The 24,075-nt window shown below is 37.6% G+C and overlaps 1 protein-coding gene across 4 annotated transcripts in view; it reads left to right on the top strand.

Annotated features, from left to right (window-relative positions):
- Nucleotides 1-24,075, top strand: part of NFATC1 (nuclear factor of activated T cells 1) — a 142,131-nt gene that overhangs the window by 72,319 nt on the left and 45,737 nt on the right. For all 4 annotated transcript variants that reach the window (XM_063299018.1, XM_063299019.1, XM_063299020.1 and 1 more), the window contains exons 5-8: nt 2,406-2,578; nt 2,718-2,858; nt 19,431-19,486; nt 21,421-21,553. In XM_063299018.1, coding sequence (XP_063155088.1) covers nt 2,406-2,578; nt 2,718-2,858; nt 19,431-19,486; nt 21,421-21,553 — 503 coding nt within the window. The remainder of the gene's footprint in view (nt 1-2,405; nt 2,579-2,717; nt 2,859-19,430; nt 19,487-21,420; nt 21,554-24,075) is intronic.

The raw sequence follows: 24,075 nt of genomic DNA, 5'->3' as shown, positions 1-24,075 counted from the left end.
CTAGAACCTAGAATTTTCATGCAACCATGGTTTTAATACATTTAATCAACATTTCATTTAGCTTTGATAGTCATGGCTGGCTGGCTTTGTCTTCTTCATGCCTTTGTAAATGAAACTTTTAAAAGGGGATCATGCCTACAGGATCATTCTTCATGTAGTGTTATTATAATTTGCAACTTAAATCCCAGTTTTGCAAAGCATGATTATAAATGTATAAGTAGAGTATCAACACGCTTTTGTAAAACATGAGAAACTCAGGGTGGAACATTGATCATAATTCACCTTGTTCTAGGAAGTTTTAGAGAAGCAAATGTTCCAGAATAAGTAGCCTTATTAATCTCAAGGTACTAGGTAAAAAGGCTGTGATACCAATGTACAAAACAAACCATAATCACCCCTCCTCTGAGACCTATAATGAGGAAAAATCACTTCCTGCAACACTTTAATTTAATGTACAAATCAAAAGACAAATTAGTGCAATGGTGTACAGGCTAAATTTAGGATTATTAAATAATATTGTGTATAAATGCAGAATAATTTCAAAGATAATCCTGGAACTTTTGTTTGCTTTCTTCCTAAGATACTATTTTCATTATGAACAAAACAGCTTCCTTTTAGAGAAAATTGCAATAAGCTTATAAGTTAGCCATTTGTGTTTGCCTATTACTTCTCATCTGTAAAATGCTTCTTCTGCTGAGAACCACAAAGATGTTTTTGGACACAACCTGAGTTTGTATCTATTCCATATTCTCAATATGGCATGTCTAACACAATGATTTTTAAAATCCACATTAACCTTGACTATCATACTACAAATATCCATGCCACCCAAATCTCTGGTCATGTCCTTCTAACTCCAAAAGCCTTCTATTTCTCAGCAGCGCCCACTCATCCAAACCAAACAGCAAGCTGCAAAATACAATTTTTGCGTGCACACAAACACACAAATACTTTTTTTTGCAAATATTATCTAGTTTAAACTTTATCCATAATTCTTTATCTGTAATTTTGAAGCTTTTTTTTTTCTTAATGTTCAAAATTCTCTAATCCGGCAGTATTTGTTTAAATCTCCATCCTGCACTAAAGTTAATAGAAGGAGTAAGCGAGGAGTACATTAAGTAATACTCGTGGAGTGATGAATCAAACACATCAAGATTTATTCTTACTCATAACGTTGCAGCATTAATTGTCTTATATCAGAGAAATGTCAGAAAGACTGGCAGCATGATTACACTTTATTAGCATTTGTCAGAGGATTTTACTAAATCCTATTAAACTACTTCCAGAAGGAAAACTGAAGAAAGAGTCCATGAATCTTGCTTGTCATCCATACAATATTAATACAGGAGATGCCCAAGAAGTGCCTGTCTATGTATAGACTGTATATTGACATTTTGCTATTTAAAATCAGTGTTAAAATATGAGTAGGAACTATGAAGAGCTCAAGGAGGATAAAGGCTTATGGAAGGCTCTAAGAGACCCTTTTATTCTGCCACTTCTCAGTCATTCACATAACTATATGGGTCCAGGTTATATAATCTTTTATTTGTAACCCTCCCATGTTTTTCCACTGTTCTTTCAATCTCTTTTCCTAGCAGAGGAAATCCACTAGGCTGAACTAAACTGCACAATACCTTTTGACTGCTAGTGCTAAGAGGTCTTTTCTGGAAGTATCCCAAATTCCCGATATTTATTTATTTTATTTATGTATCAAATTTGTCACCGCCCATCTCCTCCTACCAGAGGGACTCTGGGCAGTTTACAATAAAATAATCAATAAAACAAACATACAATATAATTACAATATATAAAAATACAGTATATAAATAAACAATAAATAAAGTTAAGAATAAAATCCAGATGTCAAATGAGCTAATACAGTCCTTGTGTACGACGAGCAACTTAGGGCACTAGCCATCCCCAAGTGTGACTATTTCCCTGCCCGCCACAGGCCAAGTGGCATAGTCAGATCTTCAGATTCCTCCAGAAGGCCAGGAGCGATGGGGCTAACCTCACCTCCGGGGGTACAATGTTTCAGAGGGCGGGAGCTACTGCAGAGAAGGCCTGCCTCCCAGACCCTGCCAGATGGAATTCTCTTACCAACGGGGTCCACAACATGCCTTCTCTGCATGATCGGTGGGACGGGTTGCTGTAACAATATCATTGGTAACTGGCTTCCAAATTAAAAACTGTTGATCCAGTTCAATAAATCAAAAAGGAACAGGGAAGAGACTTCTTTATGTGTTTAGTTCTATGAATAAATGTTTTAGGAATTCCTGGTATCCTTCAATTAGTCTTTTTTTCCCGTAAGATTACCTAAGACAACCAACTGTTTAGTTGTATGTCATTCTGGCTTGCTTGCAAAATTTAAAATGGATTGTTTGCTGTTGTTATTCTTTGGATAGCATTGACTGTGCTGGAATATTGAAACTTAGAAATTCAGACATTGAACTGAGAAAAGGTGAAACTGACATTGGGAGGAAAAATACTCGAGTTCGGCTGGTCTTCCGTGTTCATATCCCTCAACCTAATGGGAGAACCCTTTCTTTGCAAGTGTCTTCCAACCCTATTGAATGTTGTAAGTATCCTTTCTTTCTCAAACCAAATGCTACTAAAAGTTTATAAATGTTTCCTGCCCAAATTAGAATACTTCAAAACCCCTAACCCCAGGTATGTGTTTTATATTTTATATGTATGTTCTTTTTTCATCTCATCAGCCCAAAGATCTGCTCAGGAACTGCCTTTGGTAGAGAAGCAGAGTGTTGATAGCTACCATGTGATGGGTGGGAAGAAAATGATTCTGAGTGGACACAACTTTCTTCAAGACTCCAAAGTCATATTTGTGGAGAAGGCTCCAGGTATTTAAAATGCTATCAGTGTTTATGCTTATGTTGCCAGTGTAAAGATACAGCTGCAGTGTTGCACTAGAATAAAGGTTTTTTAATCACGTGCTCTCCTAAACCGTTATTGTCTGGTTCAGCTATTTTATATGCTTTCACAAGTGACATTAGCAGACAGATCCTGAACATGTGGACTTGGAACTAAATCCCATTGTGTTTACTGGGTTTGATAATGAAATATTTGTAAAGAGTTTGTTTTTCTGAAATGCGTAAAACAAAAGTAATTTGTAAATGTAACTATTCTGGAGGAACAAGCATGTGTTTGTAGCTTGAGTACAAATACAAGGAAACTTTCCGTAAATCTAGCTCACAAATTTAGTTCACCTACTGTATACAAGCCTGATTTCCAAACCTAATTTTGCTGGATAGAGATAGGTATACACAGAGAGAAAAGGAACACTGGTAGAAGGAAGTAGATGAATAGTATTCATGTTTTCCATTCTGCCCAGCTTTCCAAAAAGCTTCTCCTTAAATTTGGCTGAATCTCATGTAAGTTACAGGTTCTGGGTCCAGAGGGTAAGGAGAAGGAGATTGCTAAAAGTGGCCTAGGGATGTACAACTATTTTAAGTTTAGCAAGAGAGTGTTTAGGAATTAGTACCTGTTCATTTCAGAGTGCTGAAATTTTTGTTCCAAATTTGTATCCACTTAATCTCTTGTAGAGATATTGATCTTTGGGTCTATTTAAACAGCAAACTATATTGTTGGCAGATGATGGTATATATGATAACTACTAAGTGTCTGATTTTATTTTATTAGGGGCTGTAATATTATCTGAATAGGGGTGGAATTGAGTTATCACAGTGACTTCCTGCAGTGATGTCTAGCAGCATCCGTATGATTGCACACATCTCTCTTGATGCCCTTCAGGCTCCCTGTTTCACCTGACTTTATTAATAATTTAAAAGACTATTTTAATGGAATGGAAAGCTGGCATCTGGAAAACGAAACTCCAGGTTCCAACCATCTTCATTTTCCAGGAATATCTTGGAGCTCCAAAAGCTCTCCTAGAAAATGAACGTCATGGACAGCTGCAGCCAAATGCTTTGTTTGGAAGGGTGTCCATCTGCCCTCCCAAAAGAACAAAAGTAAGCAGGGGTAAGTTAATGGGTGCTTTGTAACTGGTTCTGGCCCCAGCAAATGTTTTGTGAATGGGTACCGAAGCAGCCATCTTGTGAGAACACCCACAGCATGCTCGCCAAAATCTAAATCTACCACCCCACCTCAAATTGGGGATCCTTGGTCTGGAGATATGAGATCTAGCCTGCAATATGATATCATTGGGTAGATAGTCGAAATGAAAATCTAAATTTGTGTATCTTTTGTAAAAACAATCTGAGGGCCAAAATTAATGGGAACTTTTCACATTTTTATTGCTTCATCAAAACGCTATCACAAAGGAGATGTGCGCTGAACTGAAGCAATGGTATAAGAGGTGGGAATATTTAGCCCTTGCACTGCTTTTTGGTTCTAAATCTGTAACATCCAGATTTGGATGCTGAGGAATTTTTACAAAATAAAATTCTTTTTAAATTTTAAGAATCTAATACTAGATTCTTAAAATACAATACAAGGTTGATGACAGATTGGACTACCTTGATCTGCAAGATTATACACTGTGTCAAATCCTATGATACAATTCCAGTCTCTGCACTGAAACTATATATTAGAGCCACAAAAATAGAGTCATTATGTGTGCACATGCAGTTATTTGCAAAAAATATATATTTAATGAATAAACTGAAGCATCAGTTGCCAGGTTAAAATAATTGAAAAACCAAATACCTCACTTAGCCAGGAATATAAAGATAGCCAGCAGGAGATACAGAACATCATTTCAGAGAATTAAATTGATGTTTGTGTGCAAGGGGTGGGTGGGTGGGTTGTCAGCCATGACAGAAAACAAAACAGATCTAATAAAAGCACCAAATTACAAAATCACCTATAATATATCCATAAATCTTTATATTATGTTTATGTACTCTCTCTATATAACTATACATTCTTTTATATAATTTAATAAACATGTATTTGGAGAACTCATAACAAACCACATTATCGTGTAGATTATCTACAAATAAACTCCTAATTAGAAGGAATTTCCATCATGGGCTATATAGATATTTTCTTTCAAATTTTCTTTTTCAAATAGAGGATTTGGTTTTGTTTCTTGTTTCTTGTTCTTCTCATTTTGTTTTTTATTTTATTCTTATTTATTTTAATCTTTAGTTAGCATTGTCCACTACTGACAGGAAATAAATCTCAAAAATTTATTTTTCCCCTCAACACTGTAAAACTAAAAAAATCTCATTATAACAAGACACTTTGTTATTAAATACTCATTTAATAGAAGTAGAGTGCAAAGACATCTCTTTCCAGGGACAAGTTTTGACCTGACAAATTTTGCTTGACATTTTCTAACCTCTTCTTCCTCTTCTGAAAGGCTCTATTTTCAATTGCAAGGATCTGAAGGGATCTGAAAACACCTGACACTTTGCAGGATCATCTCAGTCTGCCATTTTAGAATCAAGCTGCTTGAAGAATTGGGAGTTGAGTAAAGATAATGCAAGCAAAGAGGAGCTAAAAAAGGCAGATAGATAAATGGCAGGGGAAGGGGCATATAAAAAGCCAGGGTCAGTGAAGGCGAGAATGAAGGAGGAGGAGTAATTTTTTTAAAGCTTTCTTGTTTTGGAAAGAGTTTCTGTGGTACTGGCACAAATGAGACATTCCTCAGCTGCTTGCTGAACCCTGAACTTTAACCTGTCTCCTGAAATACTCAAACTCCTCACTTCTAGCTCTTCAAAGAAGGCTTTGATAATTGTGACCATTTCACCCTCAACGTTCACTGAGTTCCAAAGTGATTGAAGTTCCACGCTCTGGACTGACTGTCCTTAACTGTGCAGCATGTTAGAAGGTCATGCACTTTTGCTGAGTAAGGCAATCTTGGTCTACTGTCAAACGAAGCTACAGTATTGTTTGGAGATGCAGGCTGACTGAGGTAGACCAATGCCCTTTCATGCTCTCTTGTATATTTTCACCCAAGTGAATAAAGATAACCCAAGGGGGCATCTTCAACTATAAAGCCAACAGAGAGAGTTACATGGAAAAGAAGAGCAGAAAGGAGCAGGCTGAAATGTGGCCTAGACATTTCCAGATCCTTCTGTCCTAACAGCCAGGAAACACGCTGAGACAAGGAACTGGTCTCTAATGTTTATTGCTAGTACATAACAGGAATCCTAACAAACTGAAGAAGCGTGGGAAAAACCCAGACATATAAACCCCAAAGGTTAAGGCGGTCCTAATCTGTGTCTCTTTGAATGGCTACCTAATTCCTCAGTGCTACGCATGCGCTTAACAGTCTGGATGGGAGCCCCCTGCTCGCCATCCTTACTCATGACACCTTCTACATCTATTTAATTGGAGAGAGTAGCAAGTTGATTGGAAGAAAAGCATTGGAGCAGTGTTTGGATAGAAGAGATTATAGTTTAATTTATTTCTTTGATTGATTGTTAAGGCCACGTGCCCATTTGTCAACAATACTAAGAACACAGTGGTCTGAAGTAGCTATGTATAGAAGTAATCTCTATCTTGTTTGGAGCACTACAGTTCCCATAACCCCACCCAGCATAACTATAGTGGATGGAGTTCAGATAGTATAGCTGCAACAAACCTGTAAGGATTATTAAGAATATTTGATCCAGATCATGTTCCTGCCAAACAGTTCTGGCAGATAGTAAATCTAATGGCCTAACACAGCCTTACTCAACTTTTTGACCCAAGAGGAACCCTTGAAATATTTTTCAGGCCTCGGGGAACCCCTGCACATTCAGGCTCAAATATAGACCACAAGTTACAAAATTATTATATTCATTTCACTTGTAGGCCTATGTATATGCACTAACAGTGTTCTTATACTAAAAATAAAGCATAACGTTTACCTCTTTAATGTGATGTTGCCCAAATTTGAAATATTTTTTTAAAAATAAATCATGATCTCCCAGGGAACCCCTAGTCACCTTTCGTGGAACCCAAGGGTTCCACGGAATCCTGGTTGAGAAACCCTTACCTAACGTATTATATGTTATGTGTTAGGTAACCATATCCTATTATGGTTTCGACTACAGTAATTGCTTTCGCCTTATCAAGTAAACCTAAAGCAACTATGCAAAATTATGGTTTCTGTTGTATGATCTAATCAATGAACCAATTATAACATGTATAGCAATGTAATTCTACATTTCAACATTTCTATTAAAAGTAAGCCACAATACTTTCATGGGATAGATTAGTATGCATAGGAAATAATACAGTATAATACATAGTTTTAAAACCTTAAGATGCTTGACAAATAGGCCCCGTTTTTCCTTCTTTTGTGGGTTCAGCTGATGGCAATGCTAATGACTTCTTTTTAAAGTTATTAAGTTATAGTTGGTCTACCTTCAGCTTGCCAAATTGGTATCAGGTCTAAGTTGTAGGTCTTTGTTAATTTTGATTTCTAAAACTGATACTAGTTGGTTATGTAAGCCGCCCCAGTTGTTTGTAGTTCACTGAACATTATTTTGTGCTGAAGTCTTGAACTATGCCTGCTGTTCTGGGCTATCTTTCAGCTGCTATGATCTCTAGAGAAATGGCATTATTCTTGCATAGAAAGAGAAGAAGGGAGGATTGGCCTGCCTTAACAATGACTCATATGAAAGGGAATCCCTGAAGAATGATCAAGTCCATTCTTGAACCTCAAGTCAACAGCAAAAGTGTGTTCTCAGCTTAACTCCTTCAACACAACCTTTTGGCAAACAAGCAGGAGATTCAGGAATGTTAATATCACCTATGGTGTTCTGCACCTCTTACTTGAAATGGAATGACTGGGCAATAATATTAGTTGCTTAAGATGTTTATCTAAAATAGATATCAGAATAAAGGGATAGGTGGTGCAAAGGGGCTCATCTCAAGCTAAAATTAATATCTATATGACTGAGCTGGAGGAAGATTGCTGTCCTGCAAGAGACACAGCTTCTCTTCAGAAGCGTGCTGTCATTTCCTGAGACATGTTATAGTGTTGTTGAAAGAACGGTGGTGTTGATATTTATTGCTTGCGCGTGGAGCTACATTTTCCAGTGATGAAATTCAATATTAAATATGCATTCAAGAGCTTGATCACCCAGTTACAAAGAGGGCAAAAGAGAAGATGTCTGCTCTGTTTTAAAGGTTCAACTTACTTAAAATGTTTTTTTTTTTTCCAGCAATGACTTCAGCAGCTATTTTGGTTTTCATAAGTTCTTGTTTGCAGAGTTTGGTTATATATTTACCTCACTACTTTAATTTAGAGTAGGCTTCTATGAATTTCAGAAGAAATAATGAATTGTTATGTGGGGGAAGGCTTCTTATAGCATTAATATTAGTGATATGTTTGTGTGTGTACCTGCAAAATGCTTCCTCAAAATGTGAGAAATCATCTCATGGTTACCTACGTTATTTATCACCATTTACTTTGTACATTTGCAAAATAGAGTATTTGTACTAGCACAGTATTGTCTGTGAGAATATTTATAATTTATTTTCTAATTCAAGCACGTACGTATTTACTAAGGGCAATTTTGCAGAATCAGTTCAAGCAATAGAAAGCATGTGATAAGCTTGGCACTGTCAGGTGAACCTGCTATTTCAGATAATAGCTTGATATACTTAGTAAGGAATGTCCTCTTAGAGGAGTACAACATATTTGCAGTAGATCTGAAAAGAGCAATTAGAACATAAATTTCAAACACTTGCTCAGTTCAGGGATCCAAGCTAAAGCGTACATGACCTGACCTCTGCTTGAACACATCCAGTGAAGGGGAGCCCACTGTCTCTCTGAGCATCTGCTTCCTCTGTTGAACTGCTCTTACTGTTAGAATTAAGAAAGGGGGGGAGAGAGAGGGAGAGAATGAGAATCTCAGTTGTAGTCTGCCTTCCTGTAACTTGAACCCATTATTCCATGCCCTGTTATTTGGACCAACACAGAATGGGTTTTGACCTTCTGTGTGATATGCTGCCATGTATTTGAAGAGTGCTATTACATCTCCCTTGGTTTCTTCTCAAGGCTAAACATACTCAGCTCCTTCAGACTTTCCTTGATAGCACTTACTTTCGAGTCTCCTGACAATCTTCACTGCCCTTCTCAGAACTGTTCCAGTTTCTCTGAATCCTTTTGAAAATGTGGTACCCATAATTGGACACAGTACTTAAGTTGGAATCTGACCAAAGCAGCATAAAATAAATGTATTGCTTCTTTTGATTTGAAAACTATCCTTCTGTTAATCCAGCCTAAAATTGTATTTGCCTTTCTCACACCCATGTCATGCTGCTGAATCATAGGGCGTTTGCAATCAAATACTATTACAAAATAATTTTCACAAGTGTTCTTACCAACCCAAGCATCCCCCATCCTGCACTTGCACATCTGATTTTTGTTTCCTAAGGGAATAAATTTAACTTTGTTAAATTGCATCATATTACATTTTTGACCATTTCTTTAGCCTAACCAGATCATTTTGAATTTTACCCTTGTCTCCTAAAATACTAAGTTTCCTACCCTAATTTGTGTCACCAGCAGATTTTATAAGCATTTCCACCATTAACAAAAATATTGACAAATAGAGGGCACAGGATTTAATCTTATGGCATGCCCTCGGTAGTTCTCTTCAGTTTGATGATGCACCATTGATGAGCATACTTTGAGTGCAGTTTTTGAGCCAGCTGTGTATGCATTTAATTGTCATGCCATTCAGCCCACACTTAATTACCTTGCTAATCAGAATATGGAATACTTTTTAAAATGCTTTGCTGAAATCAAGATATATTATGTCTATAGCATTCCCACAATGGTGTTACTCAATCAAAAATTAATTATAAGATTAGTCTGGCAAGACTTGTTCTTGACTAATCCATGCAGACTAATTACCACATAGTTTTCAAAATTCTTACAGATCAATCTATTTATGATTGATGTAAAATCTTCACAGGTATCAATGTCAGACTGACTGGTTTGCAGCTCTCTGGATCCTCTTTTTTCTCTTTTTGAAGGCATCCCTTTTTGAAGTAGTATTAACATTTCTTGCATTCCAGTCATCTAGCATTTCATCAGTTCTCCAGGATTTTTCAAAGATGATACATAAAGATTCAGCCAGACCATCAGCAAATTTTACAGTACTCTAGAATGCAGTTGATCTGGCCATGGAAATTTAAAATGTTTAGAGTAAATAAGTATTCTTGACCATATTTCTCAGAATTCATCTTGTTGTTTCTAATTTTCTGGTGGAACACATACTTTTTGTTGGAAAATATTGAATTAAGAAAGGAGTTTAGTAGCTCTGCTTATTCTTTTGTTACTATTAACATTTTTGTTGTCTTGAATAAGCAGCTAGTATATGGATCCTTTTTTCTTCCTTTTATTTTGAACATATTTAGAAGCTCTTTTTAGATCCTTTACCAGCCTCGTTTCATCCTGAATGCTATCTTTCCTGACATTCTAAGGTTTTAGGCTAATTATATACCCTTCCTTGATGATCTGGTCCTGGTTTGGTCTCCTATATGTGCCCTCTTTCTTGTTGTTATTAGACTTGTTGAAAGTTGTGCTTTTGGTATCTTCTTTTTAAGGAACTCCCCTACATCTTGACCATCTTTCCCTCATGAATTTCCTCTGCCATGAAATCCTAGTTGTCATTGTTTTTACTTTATTAAAATCTGATTTTTAAAAAGTCTATATTCGGCCTTCATTTCCCTTCAAATCAAAAACTCCAGCATTACATGGTCACTTTCAACCAATGTTCCTGCTGTTTCCATTTCTTCAGCTATTTTTTCCTATTTCGTAGTATTAAATCAAGGATAGCTAATCTTCTTGTTCCTTTCGCTATCCTCTGAAAGAGAAAGTTGTCAGCAAGTAACTTGCCAAATAAGTAGTTAAATGCCAAGCTATGTTCTTGTTCAGCCTTAGGACCAAATCATGTGTTCCTACAAAAATGATTCAATAATAATGGATTAAGTCTCAAATTTAGCCATTTTTATATCTCCTCTAAAAATTTAGCCATTTTTAAAGCAATCCCAATAAAATTAGTAGAACATGTCATATTGATTGCCTTGTTTACATAGTTGACAAAATCTTGAGTGTTAAATATTCCAACATTTTTAACAGTTTAAATGTTAAATTACTAATTGGGTTCCTCGGTGGTTGGACCCTGCTTCAGCATATCATCCCTAATATAGAAAGAATATCATTTTTTAAAATTAAGAAATACATCTGAATTGAGTCCAAGCTATTTATAAAAACAGGAATTGCCACAATTTCTGTTCACATTGATATTTTATCCAGTAGTAGGGAATATATGTAGCTTAAGGTTGAACTGTAGGATTCTTAGTATTCTCTGAGCTTAGTTGTTTTCTTGCAGATGTTTCATTACCAGGCTAAGTAACATGATCAGTGCATCAAATTATTAAAACTATTTCTCATCTGAACCAATGTGATGGTATGACTGTGTTAATTTCCTTTCAACATGTGTCCAATGAATTCTGTTTTTCCATTTGTTCTTTATTTAAAGTACTTGTATCTTGTTCTTTAGCCTGAATGATCCCCTGAATGGTTTATTCAGAATAATAATAATACATTTTATCCTCAGATTTACAGTCTCAAATGAAACAACACTGAAAGGAAAAAGATGTCAGGCACCATTTTATTTATGTATTTATTATTATGCCATCTGTAGTACAAATGGCTATTCAAGTGGCCATCTAGTCCCCACCACCAGCCACAAGGTAGTGTTGTTTTCTTTGCTGCTTCTATATCAATATTTTACTTCTCTGAGGGGATAGATAATAAGAATCGTGATGGAGTCAGGTGTCCCATAAATCTAATAAGAAAATATGTCCCCCCCCCCCCGCTGCTTTTGGAATGGGATGCTGATAGGAACAAGATCTACCTGAGAATCAGATCCATGGGCAAAGCATTTTTAATTTGCTTTTAGCAAGCATAGTATTTTATATTCAGTGAAACACAGGTTTTCATAGAAAATTAAGGCAGTAAGTGGTTGGGATAATGCCACTCTTACATTGTTTTTATTGCCCTTTTCTGTAGCTCTACCAGGGAAATAAAGGAAAGTAGCACTTTGTTCCCTGCAGTTTAAATTACATGGCTTAGGTTTTTTTTTAAAGATGATGATGAAGATGATGATGAAAAACATACTTAAAATAAAGATTATCTTGAACCTGACATGTCCCTCAGTTAATGTAATGGTATTTGGATGGAGACTGAGCAAGAGTAAACATTTCCTTCTGCAGTGCTGCATCAGAAGGCTCAAATTTTGGCATCTGTTTTGATGAGATGAGACGTGGAGACTAGTGAGCAGACTTCTGGCTGCACTCCATTTGGTAAAAGATCTTACATTCCCAGAGATCTTTCCACTGGTCTTTCTGTTGCCAGTAGCAGTCACAGTTTAAGGGGCAATTGGCCAAAAAAGAATCAAGTTTCAGACTGGTAGTTAAGCTGTAGTTCACATAATAAACTAAGTGGCAGAATATCCCTTGAACACATAGCTTATACATAATGTTGTTTTCTGTGCCTGACTCTCAGACAGAGGCCACCACACCCTTTTTGTTTGCTGTTGTGTCAATTTCTGGGTTAACTCACTCACTACAGGCCTAAAAGCTTCTGCCAAGGAGGTGGCCAGAAACTAAGAATTATACACTTCAGAGCATAAGAGTTAAGATGAAGGTCACTTGTGCCTCCACCCTAGCATGGCAATGATGAAAAGGGGTATCTGGCCATCTACCAGAAACAGATATCTTTAGCAGGGAGTTTCATCCGATGATGGAATCATTGCTCTGTAGAATCCTTCCACTCATACGCAGTAATAGTGATGTGACTTAGCTAGTAGGAAATTCATTTCAGATTCTCCTAAATCTGCAGCACATAAAAAGAGTAAAGATAATACGGGATGCCTTCCATACAGATGATAAAATACTATCATTACTCACCATATGGGAACCTTTCGTAACACAGTATGTGCTAGTTGAGGATTATGGAGGTAGCGGCCCAGTGCATCTGGAAGATTAAAGGGCGTTGTGCAGTACTTTTCTTAGATATGTTAAGATCAGTGATTATTTAAAATAGCTGTATTATTTAATCAGTTTTGGGCAAAAAGGATATTTTTTAAAGCAAAAGGTACTGTATGCATAATCTGGATTTTAAATGCAAAGCTAATTAAGGCGTGGATGAATACTGGCAGTGCTAAATGGTTGCTTCTAAAGAAATGGAGTATACTTACCAAGAGGTAATTTATGAATGACTTGCAAGTTTCCTTTGTTATTTAATGTTATACTCAAAGAGCTTGGATTACAGAAGCCTTCCCTACTTTAATCCTGGGTGTGCTAGTGAAGGACAACATATTCTGAGCTACTCAGAAATAAATTTTGCTGAATAAAGTGGGCTCAGTTTGTTTGGCTTTTTTGTTAAGTTTTACAGCCTTGGCTGGCCAAATATGTTTTTTCTCTTCTAGTATTATATTTCTATCACTTTTCTACCAGGAAGCTCAGGTTTTACCTCTTACCTTCACAACTATGCTGTGAGTGAATGACTGCATCAAATAATTTAGTTGTACAAAAACTGAGTTTGACCTTGCAACTAGAACTTCAAGGTCCATGACCTTTCTTTGACATGATTGCATGAGGATAGTGTAGAAATTGTGAGCTTTCAAATAACATAGCAGTTAAGAGAGAAAGCAGACAAACCACTATATGTGATAGATGCTATTTGTGATAGATGAAGGAAATTTCAGCCAGGCAGACTCAGAAAGGTAAAGAATAACCCAACATTCTCCAACCTGGTTTCTTCCAGATATTTCCCAGAATTCCTAGTCTGCATGGCCATTGTCATCCTCTAACATGGTGGTGCTACTTTCTGCTGTTGCTCGGCAAACATCTTTTTTCCAAGCAGGCAGCTGATCTAGCCTCTTTATCTCTTGAGAATTTATGGTATCTCAGAGCATAGTATCACACACACATGTTGTCATGGCTTTAAGCTTGGTTTCCCGTTCTCCGATCAGTTCACATGAGAACCATCATTTCCTTCAGAATTTAATCACAAGACTGCAGCTCATAAAGAAGTAATATCTGAAGAGTTAAAAGAGGCAGCTGCCGTTTAGAAGCCAGGTAAGGCCAAGAGCCTTGGAAGGAAGCTGCCTGCTTCTAAACAGGTGCACAGACAGCTTTTCACACATGTGCAGCTGTGATCTGTTGTGCTTAAAGCAACACTGGGAACAATCCAGACATAACTACAAGAAAGATGAAGAATGGCTTGCGCAGTCTGTGACAAGTTTGATGTAGTTGCTAACTGATACTTTAACGATGGAAGAATATGTATGGTAGCTGTCAGTAAAGGTGTGGTTAATGATTGTCCCACTGTCATGGCTGGCTTCCCTCTTAGCTTCTCATAATGCCAACGCTGATTTATAAAATTAAAATACTGATCTCTGGATAAGATTTTTTTTCTTCACTGTTGGCACTAATTAAACAAGCTTGGCGTGCAAAGTCTTTATAGCCTGTGAGGTCTAATAACTAACCCATGATCATCTTAAAATGACTCTGGAACATGTGCTCTATTGCAAGAATATTAGATGTGCAAGAGGAGAATTCAAATCCCAGCTCTGATTAAATAAGAGAAGCATTTGTAGGCAAAATTAGTTCTTCAATTGGAGGCTGATTAAATGCCAAGCTATTGATGCAATATTTTAAATACATCAGAAACAGGGTTGCTGAAGCACATTTAAACAGGATTAAATATAAAAATATAATTACAAAGTTTATGTAGCATGACATTGTTGGTAGCATTAGAGTAAAATCACTTATGTCAGATATCCCCAACCTAGGTCCCTTACAATATATTGGATTATGACTTCCATAAGCACAAGCCAAGTCACAGTGATGATATGGATATAGTTCAACACACACCTGTGGGGGCACCAGGTTGATGAAGATTGACAAAAGTACCCTCTTGTTGAATTTATAAGCTTTGCTTATCTGAACATAGTCATCTCCTTAGGGAAGATATTCCTGCATTGAATCATCCTTCCAGCCAAACTAAATACGCAGGTAGATTCAAAAGTGCATTTGATTCTGTAAAGTCAAAAGCCACTTACATGTTGTATGAATTTTTGTATTTACACCCTGAGGAAAAAGAAACCAGATACTGTGGTTCTGAGAATATTATCTAGCTATCTGGGTTTCAATTCCAAGCTTGTTTATAGGTAGAGACTTTTCCAAGTTACTGCTGAGTCTGTAGCCTTAAATGTGATGATCTTCAAACATATAAGATGGAATGATAATGCATACTAAATATACTGGGGCATAACTAAAGCCTGATCATTTGTTAGGAATTTAGCCTATTTCTAGTTAAACCTCTCCCATATTACTATTTAGATTTTAATAAATATGAAGAAAAAATCTGAATGGAATATCCCCTAATACATAGCTGGATAGAAATAACCAAGGTGATGAGATTTACAAAACACCTTTTAGTTCTTTTGCTGCTGTGTTAGAACAAGCCTCCAGTGGCTTTTTATGTGGAAATCTTCTTGATGGGTGTGGTGGGGAAGCCGTTTCTGTGACTCACAGTGCAGGGAATTCCCTGATGATTTTAGATTTTTTTTTTCTTCTGCTGAGTTTCCTTTTTAACTCTGCAGAGAATGGTTGATACAGAGTGAATTACAAAGACCTATTGAGAGCTGAGACATTCCATTCTGGAATTTGCTTTTATTTTTAGCCATTCAAGACCAACCTACAGAGTAATGAAATAGGGGCGCAAAATGCCCTGCCACTATTGCCAGTGCCAAGAACTTTTTTTCCCCTTCGCCTTTGTGTGAAAAACAGGCTATGTCCCTGAATGATGACTAAGTCACTTCTATCATATAGGAATACTTTGATCTGTATCCTGACCAGAAAAATTGTGTTGTTGTTTGGGTTTTGCTAGTAAACAGTTCTTATTGTTCTGCAGAATTATGTTTGTGTGCGCACACACCTCAAGCCAGCACTCTTCTTGGCAGTGCACAGAAGTGCATGTTTGAAGGAGTTAATATTGGCTATTTTTGGTACGCTGCCAGAATGAAAGCAGCTCCAAAACTGTAGAAAAACACACTCCGTTAAGCCCTTTGCATGTGTATGCTGCAAACAAAGCCCACTTAGAAAAACTTGGGGACTTTGGCATAGGAAGTATATGTGAGAAGCCACTCTTAATCTGCACTGTTCTGTCTAATTAAATGTATTTCAGGCCCTGTTAAAATGAAGGGAAAGCCTCCATTTATATTTGTGAATTTAACTTGTTCTGGGATTTCCCCCCACCTTGCCTTCAGCTGTATAAACAGGAAGGCTCTGCCTCTGTTTAGTTAGCCTGTTTCCCTTAGGTAAGAGATGAAGCTAATGAACAGCTTCAGAAGTGTCAGGACTGACTCTCAATTCCCATGATAGATATAATCTTAGGACTGATTCTCCTGTGCAGAAACAGTTCAAAAATCTGGCATTGATTTGAGCAGTTAGACGCAAACAATAGGCAAGGATCTCTTTTTTTTTTTTAAAAAAAAAGACATTTATTTTGTTAACATGCTTCTTTTAATTGTTTGTTTAGAAACTGGTTTTGCAATTGCCATTTCAACGTTTGGACCCAAATCTTAAACTAACACAAAGAAACCTAAAACCGTTGTGTGTCAGATTTGAAAGCATCAAATATTTGACTCCAACCCAATCAGAAAACAAAACAACAGAACTTACCAAATTCAGAGCATTTCTCTCTCTCTTCCCCCCAACCTGTCCACGGGTTGTTGTTGTTGTTGTTGTTTTGGGTGGGGGGGAGAATAGGTGGCAAAGAGAAGAGCTGAAGGATTTGCTACTTTTTGCTTTATTGGCATTTTGTACATATATAATAAGCAACATTTGGGAATAAACCCTTCAGTAAGTTCAGTTCAAACAGGGAATGCCTGAAATGTGTCTGTTTCAGCTTTATATTATGTCTGTAATTTGAATTATTTGCATTTTGGAAAGGTATAAATTGCTCTGGTGTACTTTCGTTGGATTTTAGCCAGGCAGGGAGTTGCCTTCGGCTGTGAGTCAGCCAGGCTGATGCAGATGTGGCAGCTTTACAATGGAAACTTTTGTGGCGTATCACTCCTCACTCCTCCAGCACATTCTGACAAGAGACGGCATCTTGGATATCTTGGATAGGATAGCTGGCAAATACTGTACTGACATAAAACTTTTTTTCCCCAGGATAAGCAAGTCTTTTAGCATTTTGAGACCCCTAAAAATTATTTCATCCATTCCCATACCTTTTCTTAAGCATAAACAGGCTGATCCATATATACTTACAAAACATGTTTACTGTAAAGAAGTTGAGGTAGTGATCTAAGATTTCTCTCCTGGAGTTGATCCCAGTCTGTGGGTGTAGAGATTTCCCTTTTGGTTCACCAGATGTAATGTGAGGAATTGTCTGATTTTCCTTTCCTTTCCTTTCCTTTCCTTTCCTTTCCTTTCCTTTCCTTTCCTTTCCTTTCCTTTCCTTTCCTTTCCTTTCCTTTCCTTTCCCTGCTTCATAACAATTTCTCATCCTTGTGGTTAAAGGCCCTGGGTTAGGAGTGAGAGATAGTGAGTTCTAATCCTTCTTAAGCATCAAAAACAGCTGGATGACTTTGGGCCAGCCATTGTCTCTCAGTCCTAAAAGGTTCTGGCAAACCACTTCAGAAATGTTGCCAAGACAACTGCATGGAACTGTCCATGTAGTCACCAGGAGTCACGACTGACTGAAAGCACCATGACTAATTAACTTTGCTTTTGTTAAATGAAATTTATTCTTATTAAATAATTATTCCCCTCTCCTTTTCTATAACAGAAAAAGCCTGGAGATTCTCAAGAGAATTTTGTACTAGAGCCACAGTGATGCTTGCTTCTTTCAGATAAGCAAGCACTCGGTACCATCCCTACTTTTGGACTGATGTTTTTTTAAATTATTTATAATGTTATTCCTAAAATGTACTTTCCTGAACACCCATATGCACTTCATCAGTCTGAATACTAAAAACAGGACACAGCAATTCCTCTTTCAGAACAGATTAAATATACCAAATCTTGAAGTTCTGGTAGCTCATTTATAAAAGTGACATTATTCTACCCAGAGCATTTTCATTCTGCTTTACTGATGGGACCTTGGGCCAGAAAACATTTTTCCCATTTCTAATTATCATAATAACACAAGGAAATAATTTTTCTCATTTTTAATCATCATAATAACACAGGGAAATCTATTAAGGTACACAATCATGACTGGCCACAGTTACCCCATAATCTTTATGGCTGGGTAGGTATTTGACCTGGCTTTCCCCTGGTTTGAATCCAGCAATGTAGCTACTACAAGAATAATGTGGGAGGAAAGAATTAAGTCCTCAGCCAGAAAAGGACATGGCTGGGATATACTTTTCTGCAGCATTAGACTCAACTAGCTTCCCCAGGGCATTCTATTAATATTGGAAGCCTGAGAACACATTAGACAGTTCACTGGTCAAGTTTTTCTAGTACAGTTGGCTACAACCAATACTTGCTTTGGGATTTGATCAGCAGTAGCCCAAGATATATATGCCTTTCATATGAAACTTCTAACATTACAGAATCAGTAGAGGGTTCATATAAGGCCAGCACGAACACTTCATTTTACCTACTCAATAACCTGACTCTTATCTCCACTCTATAACCTATAAAAACTACAAAAACAGTTTGACCCAGTATAAGCCTGTGACGCAATATAAGCTAGAGTTGCAGCTGAATGCTGATATGAAGAAATCGATGAGATCAAACAAACCACTGCATTATATGTTTTTTAAAACTGTAAATATACATTTGCACTTTTAAGGAGTATATATTTTTTTTAAAAGTAAAAGAGAGCAGGAGATGATTACCTATTTTGCAGTGAGATTACTTGCAAGGGGGAAAAACCCTACTTCTTTTTATAGGTAGTTTTCATAAATTAGACAACTCTGGAATTTAAAGCATAGTAAAAACAAAGACCCTTCATTGGCAAGTGAAGAAAGGATTATCATGCAAATATCAATGTGGCAATGAACTCAAAATGAATATAATTTGCATTTATGCACCACAGTAGCAAAATAAAGAGATACCTGGTTTCTTCCTTGCTATAAAACTTGGGTTAGTGAACTCCAAATAGTTACTTGGCGAAATGTTTGTTCCCTACCAGCTAGATAATTGCTGGCATGAGAGGTCTCTGGCTGTGGAAGCAGAATCAATGAATAAGTTCTATCTTCCCCTCCCCTCCCCTTTCTCAAGCTTCTTTTAAATACAAATGTATATTTCTTTATTCAACACAAAACTGGACTCATCTTCAACATCATATCTGTGTGTGTGAGAGAGAATAATAAAGATATCTTAAAAAGGGGAACCCTCCCTCCTATTTGTGTGATTTATAAAGCACTAAGCACATTAATTTTGACTTTTCATGTTCTTGTCTTTAGATGGTCATCACGTGTGGGAAATGGAAGCCAAAACTGACAAAGAGTTGTGTAAGCCAGTAAGTGCCTCCTTTGCCTTTTGAGAAATACTGTGCTCCTTCTCTGGATGTGCTTATGCATGCATTTCCCTCAGTTTATATTATTATATTATTATTTATATTATATGTAAATGATAATAAATGTCAAGGTGAAGTTGGATTTTAAAAAGTACACATTTCAGTTCAAGTGACTCCCTCTCATTTAAATAATGTTTTCAAACATAGTGGTTCTGTCTTTGGCTCATTTAATTACATTTTCTCTCACAGCAAAGCTAAATGTAAGGCATAACTGTAAAAGGAATGGTCATCAATCATTTATCCTTTTATGAAATATATACGCCTCCCTAATCTGTTATGATTCTGGGCAATTTACATATCCAACGATTAAGATACAATAAAAATACAAAAAGCCATCAAAACTCTGGAAAAAACAGCAATCATTTTTGAAAATAGAATATATATATGGGATCCTTCACCCACTTTAACCCAGGGCTTGGAAACAGAGCCAGGGTTTAAGGGCTCATTTAAATAGGGCCAGAGTGAGGACCATTGTGAGTAAGACTATCTTGGTGGGGATGGCTAATTTGGATGACTTTAAAAGGAGACTGGATAAATTTATGGAGGCAGACCATCAAGACACTAACTTCTGCGATAGAGGTAGCATGCCTTGAAATACCAGATGCAACTTTTCTGATAATCCACTATGAAAATCAAAATACTGAGCTAAAGGCTCTTCCACACCACTCTGTTGATGTGCTTTCTTTCTGTTTTTGAGAAGGGGAAAGTATCATCTTAAAAAATGCTGCGGTCACAGCCTACTTTTTACCACATCTCAGCAATGAGGCTGGTACCAATGCTATTCTCATTATTACTTCTCTTCTCTGGATCTGCAGTGGGAGGAGGCAGGGGAGTTAGAGTGAGGAAATCAGCACGCCTGGCATTCTCTGGGCAATTGGAAAAATTGGGTTGACATTAAACTCATGTCCTGCCTTTTTAAAGACCTTCTTTAAAGGCAGTGACAGGCCAGAAAGCACCAGACCTCCCACCGCCACAGCAGTCAAATGTGTCCAGGTTCTGCTGTGACAGGATAGATGGCATGGTACAGGGGAGAAGAGGGATGGATGGAAGAGTGACCCCAAACGTTCCTGGTTCTGGAGCATCAAGCAGAAGTGAGGGAAGCTCCACTGAGGAACAGTGCAGGAGTTGCAATCACAACCCTGTCCCATCTCTGGAGCCACACTCCCAAGGGCCCTACCTACAGTTGGGCTCATAATTGCCTGTTTGGAGAAAGCATATAAGATCCTTTTTGGGTTCACTTCTTTACTTTTATGCACAAATTCCCTGAGGATTGTCAAGCTCATGGAAGTCCTACATTGGGTCTTCTACAAGGTCTATACTGTATTCTTCTGAAAAAAGCAAAAGAAAAAGGAAAGGAGATAGTTGCGGAAATGCTGCAGGGGTGCACAATGGCAGCCATAGCACAAATGGCCATTTGTGGAGCCCGAGAGTCGTCATCCTGATGGGAGGTAGGGAGTCCTGTACTGAGTGGGAGCTCAGTGGGTTGCCAACCCTCTTTAATGTCTGCATGGGGGTCTTCCTTGTTTTTCCCCTGGAAGACCTTTCCCATTGGATCACTCAGTCTAGCTTTAGCCCGTCTGAGCAGCAGGCCAGCAGCATGATAGTTCTGTTGAGAACATATGCCCTCCAGAAGCGTTAAGCGAGTTCTCTTGGCGTCCGGGCAAGGAGGCCATGCAGGTGAGGCCGAGGATGGGCATTGGCCTGATTCAGGAGGGCTGATCTTATGTTCCAGTGTTCTGAAAGCAGGTCATCTGCCTTTTTCAGTGCCTGCTCAATGCACATTGGCCACAGTGTTTATTTTTGTTTGTTTTTTCTTGTGTTTCAGCCGTTCTGTTAAGTGTGATTTATCTTTAATATCCTTTTAATCCTTGTTTTAGACTCTGTTAGTTGTTGAGATTCCACCGTTCCGCAATCAGAGAATTACAAGTCCTGTCCAAGTCAATTTCTACGTCTGCAACGGAAAAAGAAAGAGGAGCCAGTACCAGCTTTTCACCTATCTTCCTGCTAATGGTAACAGCGTGTTTCTGATTTCAAGTGGCATGAAATGACTCTTGTGTTCTCTCTTTTAAAACATGCAGCAAGATTAAAAACTAAGGATGATTCTATTCTGTCATTGAACATTTGGTCTTTAAGAAAGTGCCCTTATATGCAAATTATGGAATAGCCATAAATGGGAAAATGGTTCGGTTACTCCTTTGCAGCAGATACATGAGAAACCTAACAAAAGTTCCATCTTCTTGCAGATACATACATCTACTCACACCCAGCATTTTTTAAAGCCTTGTTGAATAAGGTTTTGATGATGCTCCCAGTCTTGCTGGGCTATAACGGCTATTGTTCTATGACTAGTAACCATAGAGGTTGGGGCTTTTGGGACTTGAAAATACACCAAGGGCACGCCTTTCCCATCCCTGCTTAAAAAAAAACAGATATCAATCGCGTTGCCTGAAGAAGGAAAGAAGATAGGTAAACATGCTACCTTGCACTTTTCTCTATTTATCAGTTGTTAGCAGGAAGGACTTTCAGCACTCTAAGGAGAAAAGAAGTCAGCTAAAATAGATGGAAGAGCTTCATGTGGCACAGAGTGGTAGGCGGCAGCATTGCACCCAAAACTCTCCCCACGACCTGAGTTCGATCCCAGCGGAGGCTGGATTCTCAGGTAGCCGGCTCAGGTGGACTCAGCCTTCCATCTTTCCAGGGCCGGTCAAATGAGCACCCAGCTTGCTGGGGAAGGTGACGACTGGGGAAGGCAATGGCAAACCACCCCGATATAGTCTGCCAAGAAAACGTTGCGAAAGTGGTATCCCCCCCCAGAGGGTCAGACATTACTTGATGCTTGCCCAGGGGAACTTTCGCTTTTCACCGAAGTACATGGGTAAATTAGGAAAACTTCAAGTTGGGGCTGTACACAGCCCATAAGCTGCTGATTACTGATCCTGGTCTAAGAGTTCAGTGCAGTCTTCCCCCAAAGCTGCAGAGACCATAAAAGTAAATGTCCCCAACTTTGTGTTCCGTAATTGGTTATATAAAAAGCTCTTCTAAGTCATTATCTCACAAACCAAGTTTTCAGCTATTTAGGCTACAATGCAGGATCCACTGTCTCAGGGAGGACGGCACCAGTATTCTAAACAGAATCTCATACGTGGTGATTCTTGCAGCACAATTCTTTTTGTTTCTGCCTTAGAGACATTATTAAAAAATCCTCTATGAATAGGGTAACAGGTTTGTGAGATTTGTCAGAATAGCTTCTATCATTGCAAGGACTATAGCACTGAATAGATTCCAGTGGCATCCACCTTTCCTTGGTCAAAAACCTGTGGAAAACTCTCACTCGTTAGCAAGGGAGAGATCTGAAGAAGTACACATTTCTGAAAAATAGTGTACAGAAATAGAATACGTATACTGTATTGGAAAAGAACATATGTCTGGAATAGGTATCTTTTAGGAGCTGCGTCGTAAGGTTTTATGTAAGAAAGAAGTACCTGAGTAATTTTCATTTTCAATCATTTTCTCAGGAATTTTACATTTGTGTGTGTGTGAGAGAGAAGTTAGATACAAAAGCTTTGCACATTAGCAAAATTTGAAAAGCAGTAAAAAGTAAAAACTACGCATAACTTTACATCTTGGAGATTATTTATATATAATCTTTTCCTATGCTAATCTTTTGCACAGGAAAAGATTAGCATAAAAACATCATTGATGAGACCAGGAAGGAAAGCAACTCAATAGTCTAGTCCTTTTGCTTCAAGGACAGCCCAAAAGATGATGTTCCAGTAATAAGTCCTATTTCCACCAAACACATTGTGATATATACACATAAATACCATTATATTTGTGTACATGTGCAAATGTGTGTGTAAATTCAGAATGCAGAGTTAAGTAGGATGTTTATAATAAAGTACTAGCCAAAGAACCATCATACCACTGATCCAGCTCTTCAAATTCTGGCTGAAAAGTTATAGCGGAACAATGAATGTTTATGAGAAATGGCTTAGTGGTTCTTCTATATATCTCACACTATGTTTGTATTGAGTTTTGTTCAGGTTTTCTTGATTCTTACAATTCTGCAACATGGGCCTGCAAATCAAAGAAACCTTTATAGTACACTTCATCAGTCTATCATTGTGGAGATATTTATGACCAGTCACTCTTCGTCATCTGTAATCCTAAATATGGTACTAAGGCTGTCAGAATCAGGGCAGCAGAAATTGATATAAACACTGGATGGCAGCAAAGAGTTAGACTTTTTGGTATGTTGTTGCTACCATCTGATGGGCATCTGGATCTTTACAGAGCCAATCTGACAGTCCTGTCATATGAGCCAGTTAAAACAGAATGGCTTTGCTTGGGTTCCTGTGCTTCTGGATATGTGTACATTATTTTTTTATTCCCTTTCTTATTCTTTTGTTATTGTATTGTATTCTGTGTATTTTGTATTTTATTTGGTTTTATTATACAACACCCAGAGTCAGTTTGGAGTCAGGCAGTGCCAAAATTAAATAAGTTAAATTAAATCAAAACCTCATTTGCAG

The sequence above is a fragment of the Candoia aspera genome, chromosome 3 (assembly GCF_035149785.1).
Source record: "Candoia aspera isolate rCanAsp1 chromosome 3, rCanAsp1.hap2, whole genome shotgun sequence".
NCBI classification, from domain to species: domain Eukaryota; kingdom Metazoa; phylum Chordata; class Lepidosauria; order Squamata; family Boidae; genus Candoia; species Candoia aspera.
Note: the sequence above shows the minus strand (reverse complement) of the source record. Positions and strands in the feature narration are given on the sequence as shown.